The sequence below is a fragment of the Pseudopodoces humilis genome, chromosome 3 (assembly GCF_049639895.1).
Source record: "Pseudopodoces humilis isolate 2021_Gansu_Grassland_sample_001 chromosome 3, ASM4963989v1, whole genome shotgun sequence".
In the NCBI taxonomy this organism is placed as follows: domain Eukaryota; kingdom Metazoa; phylum Chordata; class Aves; order Passeriformes; family Paridae; genus Pseudopodoces; species Pseudopodoces humilis.
In genome coordinates, this window is record NC_142202.1 from 47,766,395 (window position 1) to 47,779,452 (window position 13,058).

The window sequence follows — 13,058 nt, forward strand, 5'->3', positions numbered from 1 at the left end:
TCTAGAGAAGCTTTCCAGCATTACATTGTATTTTGAAATCAGAAACAAGAATAAAAAACCCTCCAATTTTCTGGTTTTCTCGATTTATTCTATACTAGGACTATGTTGATGTAGCTATTTCAGGGCAATGCACATTCTTTTATATTTGCCAGTGCTATAGAGGACTGAGATAAGCCAGTAACTTACATATTTTGAATTATAAACAGAAAATATTTTACATAAATTTTGATGTCTGTTGAGTTGCTAATGTGAAGTGTGGAAGTGTTTTTTGAAGTATTTTGTTGGCTTACTCTCTTTAACTGAATCAGAACTATGCAGCCTATGCCACAACTCAAATAAGTGATTTTCTAGTATCTTTGTGCATGTCTATCAAGAAATGAAATAATTAACATATACACACACATTCTGCTACTTGGTATGGACTCTTGCTCTCTAAATGCCTGGACTGTACAAGCCTGGGTTTCCATGTCCACAATGCCAGATCTCTGTATGGATTGATGAACACAATGTAAATAATTTGCTCTAGAAAGAAAAATCACATCGAGCTCTAGATAGGGCATATATATCTGTATCCTGTGAACAAACCAGGGCACATGCTATAAAGTTTATGTCACCTACAAATGAACACATTGTGCCTGATCTGGCAGAAATGCTACTGACAAAGAGCTATTAGTATTTATATCCTGCCCTGGATGACCTAGAGCTGAGCTTTCTGACTCTCTGAAATACTGCTTAAGTTTAGACTGTGTGGACATGTCCCTAGAATACCATTAAAAGGAAACAAACAAGAAAAACCTCCCATTTTTATTTTCCTTTTCCAATAAGCAACAAAAATTTTGGAAACAAAGAAATAGACTCTGGCCTGACATGAACAAAAATAACAAAGAACCCCCACTATTTACTGGTGGTGGTAATTTTTGGAATACAAAAGGACAGGCTAGCAGTGATCGAACATGCAAACATTTTCAATTCCATTTAACAAGTCAAAAGACGCGTATTTATCACATGACAATTCTGGATGAGCAGTTTTAGTTATCACTGAAACACTCAGCATCAAAATGAAAGCTGCTGAGACTAGCCCTCCACACACACAAATGCTGCTGGCTTCTGCCAGCTCTTCACATCCCAGCACAAGCAAGACTCCAAAGCTGCTTAAGAATTCCATAGGAGTATCAAATAAAATGAAATATACTGACCTACAGAGCCTTCTTCTGAACTTGATTTATGAATGGAGAGCCTAGGACAAAAAAGAGAAATGGACTTACTGATGCAGGCTTCTCACATTTCAGGGGAGCTGCCTGGTTACAGTAAATTATAGTTTCCAAACAATATATCATGAGCTGCTTTCTCTTCCCTTTTCTCCCCAACACAGCAAGTTGGAAATGAAAACTGAACCTACTGGTCTGACCACAGTAACTGAGTTTCCTTCTGAAATGTGCCTTTTGTGACCAGCATAGAAAAATATATACTGACAGAAACCAATGGTTAAGGCAAAGGAGCCCAGGGATTCCTCAGAAAAACAATTATTCACATAGTTTCCCCACTTGCATTTGCAAAACAGTAATTTTGCTGCCTTAGAAACTGTAGAACTGGGATGCTGCACTTGTTTAGCTGTACATCAATTTTCAGCCTATTTGGTTTTTATCTGACAATCTTTGCAAGTATGTGCTCATTACACCTCCAGAAAGGCACCATGTGGAAGACAATAGTAGAGATTTAAACAGAAGGTAGAGAAAGTTTGTCCAGACCCTATGAAGTGAAACCATAACTGACTGGAGACTACAGCTTCTTTCTCCCAAATCCCTTCTGTGTGCTTTCTCATCAGTGTATGCTCCCTTCCTCAAAAGCCAGCTGGAGAGACTTAGTCATGTCCAGAACTTGGGCTTTACAAACAACCTACTGAAATAGCAAATATCTTTTGTTCTTCGTCTTTACATCCACTCAACCAGTTTTCCAGAATGGATTCCAACAACAGTTCATTGTGGGATCTCCAATGAGACAACATCACCCTGCTTCACTGCCTTTTTTCTCTGTCTGCATAAGTGGAGCTAACAAAAATTACCAAACTTTGTGTTATTCTTTGAAGCCTTTCTGTGGGAATTGCCATTTAACCACACTGCAGAAAGGCAGCAAAACGACTTCTTCCAGCATCAAGGGCTGGAGGCTCCATGTGCAAAGCATCACTGCGGTGTCTTTGCTGCGGGCTCAGCCCCGTGACACGCTGAGCTCCCATTGTGTGGTGGCTGTCCTGCAGCCATGCAGGATGAAAACACACACACACCACAGCGTACCAAGGAGACCTCCAGCCAAATCGTTCTCTGAATGAGACCATGTAATGACACACACATGACACACTCTTGTCGCTGTCCACGCACATGGTCTGCAGGGGCTGCTTTCGCTCTCTCAGTCCCCCAGCAGAGGGCAATAAAGAGTTTCTGATCAATTCACTGAACCGCTTGAAGGGAAATTATAGTTCAATCCAGGTCGGTGTGCAGAAGACACAAACAATTACTGGCCAGCATCTTACAAGCAGGAAATACATGCTCATCAATTTGCAAAGATATCATTAAAGGGGAAACGAGACAGTATGAAGTTTCAGTGTGATTCAGTAATTCACCTAGACAAGGAGGATCTGGCATAGTGAAGCTCTGAAATATAACCTCTTTAAAAACAGACTGAAATTTAATTCAGCACAAACTGCAAACTAATTGAGGCAAATAAACGTCAAATTTTTAATGCATCAGGAGGAGGGAGAAATTTAGTGTCTTTCTTTCTGGTGTTTACTCTTGAAGGGGAAAAATCAATAATATGCCACCTGATATTTAATTTTTAAGAAGCCTGGTAAAAAGTGAAAAATACAAACCCCACACTTTCTGGGTAGAAATTTCCAGAAAATGCCCTTCAACAGGGCCAGGAATCAATCCAGACACTTCAAAGTAAAGTTGTCAGCAAGTGTTTTTCTAAATAAAGGTAAATCAGATAAGAAAATATGAGGAGTATATGGAGATTTTTCTTTTTATGAACGCCAAGCTCTGTCAGAACTGACAGAATTAATCTGCTACATGTTTTGCAGATGAGCATGGTCTCCACCCATCAAGCAGTTATTCTATTTATTTTAAATGAATTTAGTAGCCATGAAATGTACCAAATCACCATCCTTAGAAAATGAAATCTGTTAATGATCAGAGCTCTGTCTCGCTAGTGAAATCACCCTTAAAGTGGAAAGGCAGTCTCTTGTGCTCTGTGGCCTCCAAATTCACTTTAATCCTTTTCTTCTCTTGCACAGTTGCCAAAAACTATGCAAGTAAGCAGCAGGTGTAGCAGCAACGTTTGTGATGTGGACATCTGTTCAGTAGTTAGCCTGAGGCCATCAACTCATCATAAACTGGCCTCCAAAGAACGGGAAGGGCAGTAGGAGCAAACATCCAACACGCCTGAACCAGAGGGTGTGAGGAGAAAAGCAGTATCCACAGCAAGCAGACCACCTTCTCATTTATAACTGATTTAAGAACTATGCTGAGTTTCATCATAGGATGCAAATTCCAATTATTATTTCACGCAGTCTTTAAAGAGGAAATCTTCCATGCCTGGGTTGACCTTGAAAATGCTAACAGCTGCTCTGAAGAGATGGAAATGCCAACAAAACTTACCACACAGTGCCTGATAAGGCACTTGCTTTTTAGTTCCACCCGACAATTCTGATGCTTAGAAGTCCTCAGTGAAATCAATCAAGCATTTTACCTCCTAGATGTCTAGTGAAAAATTCCAGACTACCTTGGTGTCGCTGTATGTTTGATTTGCAAATTACACTCCCTTACTCTGTTAAATCTGCAGTGCTTCTGTGAACGTGCGCTGAAAGTGATTTGTGTTCTTCCATTCATAGACTGATAACTTGTACTGAAAGTTAATGATGCAGTGACACTTGGCAGAAGTTTCAGCACTGTGTGTCTGAAAGGGAGCCAAATGCCATTACTCCACCATGGAGGCCTTCATTTTTGTTGTGGTCTGATGTACAACTTCATTAGCAAGCTTTCACATGAAATGTACTCTGTCACCGCATAAAGCAGAAGAAATGTATGGGTATACATTCACACAATGAGGAACAAAACAAGATTTACAGCCAGAGGGAAGGGGTATTTTCTTATCAATCCATAATCTCTGTAAGCGGGCAGGAGATGGGGTCAAAACTTTAATTCATTAATCTCACACATCCAAAACCATCTCTAGGCCAGTACTTTGTGCCTCTTCGAACCAAAGTGCTGAAATAAACAAATGAGAAAAAAACTCAAAAAACCTCAAACAGTAAACATAATATATAACCTAAAAATGGAGTTACTTTTGAGAGTACCCAAATATTACTGCCTTAGAGAGTTGATGGATTTGAGCAGAATTTAGTAAACCACATCAGGCTATTCAATGACTCAAAACTTAGTAGCAACAGCTGGAGCAGGTAACCTGGACTAGGAACTCGTTGATTAGAAAGACTGGCTTAACAGAAGTGAGTTTATATTCAACATTGAAGTGTTAAAATACACAAACAAGACAGACACAACAGACAGTCTTTCAAATGCCAGAGGTCTGCAAATGACAGAGTACCTGGGGGATACCAGGTAGAAAAGAATGACTGAGGAAAAAAACTATTATATTAATCCTAAAAGGCATAAGGATGGAAAATTCCAATGGCAGTACGAAGAATATGAAGAACAAACATATATGGGAATGGCTGTACAACCATCATTATTCACGCTCAAGAAAGATGAATTCAAACTAGATGTGGTATAGAGAAAGCTATTAAAATAGCCAGGGAACTGGACAGCTGATCTTACGAAAGAAAGCTAGAAAAGTTTTGCCTGTAAAACTGGAAAGCTGCAAGAAGATTAACTTACTGCCTATTCATAGATCAGGCTCAGGAACAAACAGACACATGCTGGAAAAAATTAGAAAAGAGAAGCTAACATTTCCTAACTGTTTGGACAAACTTCCAACAGTAGGTAGAGAAAGGGAGAGCAACTTTAAAAACTTAATTAACTGCTTTTACAGGAGGTTTCTTGAAAGATAAGAGCCCAGACCAGACATCTTAAACAGATCCAACCAGACACTGTCATAAGCATTGCCTCTGGAGGGCACTTTTGGTTCTTGTTTTGCAGCCTGGGGGCTTTGTAAGAGCAATGTCAAAGCCTGACACCTAAAATGGTCTCTGAATCTATCTTTTCATTAAAGCGCTGCAGTGGGGATAACGTTGTTACACCTAAGCAATACTTTTGAAACCTGGAAGTGGTCTCCAAAACTTGGTGTGCAAGGAAGACCCAATGCACACGTTTGGGTCACAAGCCAACTAAGCCTGTCTGATTATTAAGACTGGTTTTAACTAGGCTACAGCTTTCCTGTTAACTGTGGACTGATTCTGATCTCAGACAGAAAAACACTGGGGCTAATCTTGCATAAACAGTGGTTGATATACAAGAGACACAGTCATACGTGCCCCAGGAACGTGCTGGTACTCCACAGAAACAAGGAAAGAAACATGACACCATGCCCTGCTTTCATGAATGTGCCTGTTGATTTTTGAAATCTCATCACTCTCAAAAAAGAACAAATGTGGAAACTGAGAATGATGGGCATTTATACTTTAAATGCAGATGTGCTTTAACAAATGGCCGTGTCTCATTTATGGACCATAAAATCCACAGGTGCATAGCACCATATGATGATGGAACCACTACTGCTATCATCTTCAATAAACTGATAGTGCCCCTCTCATTCCTTACCAATGATTATTTATAGTACACTGCAGAAAATTGTTTAGATGGGATTTTTAGCATATGAATATTATGTATATTCAGAGCGGTGAATAAACCAATGCAGAAGCCCATGCTGGCTCTGCTGCAAAGCCATTTGGTTATCCGTGTGCATTAGAAATGGCCCACTTACATAATTAGTATGAAAAACTGACAGACTTGTAACTGCTCCTGACTGAATACAAGGTAATTTATCTAACTGGAGCTGGCACAGGGAAGAAAATGGGTCTTTGGTATTTTTATCAAATTTGCATGAACCTGAAGAGAAAGGAGGCCTGCAAGGCTCTGACCTTGCTGGCACCAGTGTGAGAAAGGGATGGAAAGCAAAGAGGTTTCATTCAATTATCTTCTCATTAGGTTTCCATAGCAATGGCTCTTTAAGCAGGTCAAAACTTTCTCAGTGGAAACAAACACTGAGCTGCTTGTGGTCCGTGCGTGTGTATGTGTGCTCTGCAGCATCACCAGCGTGGAAGCCACCACACTGGTCCCACGGGCTCAGTCCTCGGACTGGCAGCAGGCAGATGGGGGCACGTCATGTATTTAATAACAGAATGCTTGGTCACAGCCAGGGGGCAGATAATTGCCAGCTAAAAACTCTTCTGAGAGCAAAGAGCAGGGCCCAACGCTGCAGGCAATGCTTCCCTGCTCTCTGTGTATTGCTCACTACGTGCCATCTCAACTTGCTGTGACAAGTCAGACTTTCTCGTGAAATGTGCCCTTCAAACTTCCTTACACGAAATTACCAGGCTTGAAATCTTCTTCCAGCTGCTCAAAGGCGCACTGGTTTCCCTCCTCACGTGTCCCAGGCAGCGTTTGGCTGGCCTCTCACTCCCATTGTGTAGGTTATTGTGGGAGTTTCCTGCCCTACTTCTCTTGAGAAGGCTGTTTAAAGGCAGCATGAATAATTTGCCTTTGACTAAATCAGGCCTCAAACAAGTGAAAACAGGGCCATACACATTCACTGATTTTTTCAATTTCTGCAAGGATAGGGTATAAAAAAATATGTATCTTAAGTTCAAACATCTCAAGTAAAAAAAAGCCCTTACTTCTTTTTCTTCCAATACTCATTTTAATTTTTAAACTATGCAAAAGGAAGAATTTATTCTCTTAGCAATTAAGGGCAGCCTTTAGCTACCTCAGTTTGGGGGAATTGTTTATTTTTTGCTTTGTTCTTCTCAGTTTCTGCCCTCTCTCTGCCTTATATGCTCTTTCAGACCTGCACTCCTCTTTCTTTGCAGATGAGTTTACAAATACCTGCCAGAAATAATTTGGGCACTCTGAGAAGCTGCCAGAATCTAAGCTGATAGAATTTAAACCCCCCCAACCATGACCTGGAGGAGTGACTTAATAACCTCCTGCATTCAAATCCTGACCTGCAGATCGGATGCTGCAGAGAAAGAAGACTAGGGACTAAAGTGTTAAAAACTACTGGCAAAGGCCAGTAGATTAGTGTACTGAAGGGCAAAGAACTGAGGCTTGGATGAACCTTTCTGCAGCTTTCACTGAAAATCATTGTGGGCAACGGGAACACTGAAATGCAGGCTCTCTCCCAGCCTTAGGTTGATACAGGGTTCCAGTTTATACCATGGGGCACTGGAATGGCTGTACTATGGCACATTCATTGCAAAAAATTCTTAAAAACAGATTGAGTCAATGATATCTCCTGCAGTGACAACAGCTACAATGCAGATAGCAGCCACCTGTGCTGTGGCCTCACTGCTTGCCTGCTAACAACCTCGGAGAAAGCCATAACGCCCGAGGAGCCTACAGCTCCTGCTGTGACATTCCCAACAAGCCATCAGAGATCGGGACAAACTGTAAGAATGGAACGTGTGAGTGGCTCCTCGGTACACCCTGCACACACGCAGGGTGACAGACATTCGCCCCCAGGAGCAGCTGAAGTAGGAGTTGAGGATGCAGCTGCCAGAGGGACAGCAGCTCCCCCAGGCAGGGGGAATGCAAAGCCCCTGAGCAATGTTGCCCTGCGTCACCTGCACCCCACATGTGCCTGCTTTTCTCCTTCTGCCTGACACGTATGTTTCTGGCCAGGTCTCTGCTCTGGCAGAGTCTCAGATTAGGTGTTGAGTGTCACAGGGTCAAGAACGTTTAAACTGTACTGAGCCACAGCCAGAGGAGTACAGCAGGATGAATTGTGGCACTTGATGTGAAGTGTGACCATTTACTGGTCAGGAGTGTGCAGGAGTGGTACAGTTCAAGGAAGTGCAGGTGATTCCCTGAAGGTGACAATTCATAACCCCCACTGCCACACAAAGGTGGTGGAAATGACTGAAACATCAGACACATGATAGAACTGTTACCTCATGCATTGTCTTCATCCTTTCTTTCTCTAGCAACTGTTAAGAAAAATATCAGTATGTAGGAATATCTGCACCTCATCCTATTTGTATGCAGTGCTCCTGAGTCTCTCACCCACTTCCTTTTCTTTCCCAGCAGAATCTCAGATGCACCACATCTGAAACACAGCCCAAAGGCTGAGGGAGCAAACAGTGACAGCAAACAGATCTACTTCCAAAGAGGGAAAACACACAACTTCCTTTCTGCAACATCCCCCCCAGTCCTTCTAAAAACAGGATGAGAGTCAGGATGCAGAAGCCCGGGTTCAGGGGACTGGGTTTAACCTGGATTTCCTGGCAAACACGCAGAGCTCATCAGTCTGTCATGTAGACCTGAATGCTCAAAAATGGGAACAGGCTAAAAGTTGGGTTACATTGTTTAAATGCTCTGTTTACAATTATGAGAAAACCCTGCTCAGTCCCTTAGCTGAGTAAACATCCTTGGGGTGTTGCCATCTCTTCGAAATAATAGGAATTGTATATACAATACATCCCCAGTTGAACATGGTATGGGGTCAGAGAAGCAGCAGTAATTGCTGAAGAATACATTTACTGCATGTTTTCTACACTAATAATTCTTCTAGCAAAAGCAGAAGTCTGTATAGAAGCACCTGTGATTCTGGGGAGATTTTTGTTTAAAATGAATAATATAACTGTTAAAGATGCTGTTGCCACTTTACTGAAGGCACACCGAGAAACAGCAAAGTTACACCAGCACCACAACTGTCAGCACGACTGCAGTTTAAAAGATGGAAATCTTGGAAAGGGCAGAGGGAAGTGAAATTTATTCAGAGAAGAAAGCTACAAACACCTCATTCCATGCTCTGCATTAGTTGCTGAATATGACATAACTTAGAAACCTGGCAAACTGTTTCAATTTACAGAAGGAACTCCAGTAAGGCAAAAAAACCAGAGCAGTTGTGAAGCAAAGCTTGAACAAACATGACTTTGTTTTCCGTTGTTTATGGATAGCTTTTCAGGCCACATCAGTACCCTTGCTGTTATTCACATAAATCTCAGAGGCTTTTGCCTCTGAGTGAAGACGTTTCTTTCTTTGTCAGAACCAATGAAACAAAAGGCATATTTGGTAGAGCACATATAATGTACCGAGCAGGTTCACATATGCAGGCGTTTTTTGTAGCTTCATCTAATTAACAGGAACAATGTTGCTAGCAACAGAGGAAGGTAGTATTGCCCCAAATGCCTTCGGGGGTGGGGTGACCACAATGACTCACAGTGACAAACAATTCTGCCTCCAGGCTCATTTAATCCTTTCTGCCTGCCTACGAGCCCTGCTGCTGCTCATCTAGAGCACATCACTCGCTACAGATACTTGTTGAGCAACTTGCTGGACTGAGGGCACTGAGTAATTCTGCACTGACTTTACACCAGACTGGGCAGCAGGGTTAGTAAGACTCAAGGCAAGACAGAACATACACTGCTTGTCCACACAAACAGGATTTTTTCCTACCATAGACCACCAAGGTTAATCTGTTTTCAGTGTGGTTTACAGTGGGGACTGTTGGGCTCTCTCTTCCAGCTGAGCAGCACAGAAAAGTAAAACCAAACCAGGTTAAAGCAAACATTGCTCTTCCCATGTTCCCTCAAAGCTTCTTTCTGTCTGGAATGTCTAAACTCTGGCAAATTAAACAACCATCCAGATGTGTTATTTTAAAGCTTTAGACTTTGGTAGTGTTAAGCTGTAGGGTGTACAGGCAGCAGTGCTGGGCGAGGGAGTTACTGAGAATGACCATATTCCAGCCAGACACTTGCTCTCTCCTTCTTATTTCAGTACAGATTTTCCCTTGGGACTGCCCTTATTTTCTAAAGCAACCTGCTCAGAACACCAGACCAGAAACAACTCATCTCACTCTAGGAAAACATTTGGATTTTCAATATGTAGAATTGTAGCTGCTCTTGGATAAGCTCTTGTGGAAGAGTACTCTAAAAAACCACATTTTCCACATCTCCTGAAAGTCTGTATGTTGAGTTTTGAACAATTCTCTCCTTTTGTCTCCCAAATCTTTTGTGAATAAGAAAAACCAATGTACATCTGCATCGAGTTTCATATTTGGCAAACTAGTCTTCTCACAACAAAAGAAGTCTTGTAGAAGGTTTACCACACATCTTTCATGCAGCTTGAGAGTGACATAAAAATTGTCCTCAAAGGGACAAACTTCCACGTATGTCTAGTAGCATGCCCACACAGAAGATTCAGATGAAGGCCATATACTAAACCCCACAAAAATCCCTGGGGCCAACACAACATCCTTCCTTGAAAAACTGGTGTATTGGATGGGCTTGAACTGGTCATTTTCCTGCAGATCAATTTTTAAACTCTGTCTCCCTGGAAGAGACAATTTCTGTGACAATTCAGCCTTCCAGGCTGGACGGCTGAACCCAACACTGATGTGACAGGCTGTCACAAATAGGCACAGACCTGTATAAGTTCAGGTTTGAATAATTTGTACAGTACTGAGTAGATATAATTTATTATTTTCAACACTTTGTCCAATTATCATGTGTCACATGGCCTTGCTTATTGTGCAAGTATCTGGCACAACCTGTCCTGCACCAGTTTCATATATATGATCAGGTAAATCACATACACCCTTCTATAAATCCTCAAATGGTACACTTCCACTCTTACAAGGTCCATAAAAATCACATATCCCTTTCATCTGGACTAAGATAATATAATTTACTTTCAGTGAGGTAAATTGGCTGCCTCAGAGGAGTCACTCAGGAGATTATTTTGCTGATACTGCCTTCTCAGTTGGTTATTTGTTGTAGAACACCTACACAGAGGCATAACTTAGGAAGCTGGCTAGGACTGGTAAGTGGAGTTTTTTTTCCAAGTTGTGTGCTGTCCTCCTATGAGATCTTCATTTCATTATTACCTGAGGTGGGATTTTAATATTTACCCATGGGTAAAGTGCTTTGAGGATGAGAGAAAAGTTATATGATTATAGGATAACCTTGAAGGTTTACTTCCCAGATTACAGTTTCCATCTTCTTGGCACTTCTGGTTTCATTATAATGTTAGACAGCCAGGCATCCTTCAATGATTCCTTTCCATATAGGAGATTTGGAAGCACAAAGTATTAACCCTAGGACTTCTAGGCCTTCTCTTTTACCAGCATGTAATACGGGAACAGTGATGGTATCCAAGGTAAAATTCACCTTATCTGTCTTAAGCTGTTTCAAAAATGAGCATCTACCTAAAGAAAACCATCTCTGCCTTTCTCTCTGAGTGATGAAGCAAGACAAGGCACCTCTAAAAGACAATTTATCACGTTCTGAGATCTTTAGCATGAATCAGATTCCAGACAAGCCCAAAGGAAGCCCCTAAGCAGTTGTTCACTGCCATACAACCGACTTCTATATGGTCAGTGTTCAGGCAAGATACACCGCATCCACCAAAGATTGCTCTGGGACTGACAGTCCTACAGAGCTAGAAAAAGTAAGAAACCTTCCTGTTACTTCCCAGTGATGAATTACTTGAGGATCTTCAAATGTGAGACTGTGAAACCATACAAAAGCATGTCCCATCACAAATGGATTCCATGTACTCCCTCTGAACTCGTCCAGCTGGCACTACCCCATGGAAGTGAAGGCAATTGGACATACAGTGTCAGTTGTCTTCATGCACCACTGCACGTTACCCTCAGCAGCAGGGATCCAAGATCTCGGGATCAAAGGAAGGGGGCACAGAAAACAAGCACACACATTGCAGCAGGAGGTGACAGTAAACAGAAACCCTTTCAGTCCTCACAGAGAGGTTTTCATTAAGGATGCTAAAATTAAAGCTCCTTTTAACTTGGTTTTAAATACTTTGTGCCCTTGGCACCTTCTTCAAAAGCACAGTTACAAACTCAGGAGTATGCAGGAAAAAGAACACGATGGAAGTCTGTAACTCTCCCTTCCCCTTACCTACCTTTCTTTGGCTGCATTTAGATCTAGTCAAAGAAAGTAATTAATAAAGCAGGTGTAATTTGCAGAGAATGTGGAATCACTGATGTTCCTCAGAAATAACTACCAGTTGTCTTGGTGTATGCACACCCCAAGTACTCACAGAAGGGAGAAACAATAACTCTCCCTTGACATAAAATCCCAAAATAATAGAAGGCCAAAAGGGAAGAAGAAAAGACACAGGTTCCAAAACAGGTCTCATTCACAGTGTCTGGATCTGAAATCTAGATACATCAGTACAATCTAAAGTTAATTTACTCCAAGGATAAAGAAAACGTAACAAATTCCTCCTCCCTCCCCACTTTCTGTGCCTTCACTTACTTTCTTTCAGTGTCAGGTGTTGATGCGGTGCTACTGAGACCAAGTGACTCCTGCAAGAGAAGACATGCAGCACTGAGAGCAGGCACTAAAGAAGCCTATGAATATCAAATTAATAATATAGCCTTTATGCAGAATATCAAATTAAAGAACAAACAAACAAAAGTGGATGATCAAAATCTAAGTGCTTACCTCAATCTGGGATCGCAGCTGTAGAGATGTGGGGCTGGCATCAGGTTTCTCCTAAAATACAACAAATATCAAGTTAATGAAATATACAAACACCAGGAAGTAGAAATACGAAGGGAAAAAAAGTGAAAAGAAAGAGAGTAACAGAACCAAGAACTATTTCAAAGCAGTTCATACAGGAAACATTAACTACTCTAGAAAGAACTGCTTTCAGGATAAATTCTGAAATAATCCAGTAAAACAGCTAATTTCATACTTATCACTGGAGAATACAGGAAGTAAAACTGCCAGACGGAACTCATTCAAAACACAATAGAAAGAGGGGCGTTTTATTTTCACTAGATCACCACCCAATTTGTTAGATAAGTTCAAGTGCGATTGCCAAGAAATTACCTTCAGGAAAGATCTGGCATTAAAAGAACATTCT

The 13,058-nt window shown here is 41.4% G+C and overlaps 1 protein-coding gene across 5 annotated transcripts in view; it reads right to left on the bottom strand.

The window, feature by feature from the left end:
- Window positions 1–13,058, bottom strand: part of SASH1 (SAM and SH3 domain containing 1) — a 541,099-nt gene that overhangs the window by 48,886 nt on the left and 479,155 nt on the right. For all 5 annotated transcript variants that reach the window (XM_088052803.1, XM_088052802.1, XM_014263649.2 and 2 more), the window contains 3 exons: window positions 12,635–12,685; window positions 12,446–12,495; window positions 1,197–1,237 (listed from right to left, as the gene is read on the bottom strand). In XM_088052803.1, coding sequence (XP_087908929.1) covers window positions 1,197–1,237; window positions 12,446–12,495; window positions 12,635–12,685 — 142 coding nt within the window. The remainder of the gene's footprint in view (window positions 1–1,196; window positions 1,238–12,445; window positions 12,496–12,634; window positions 12,686–13,058) is intronic.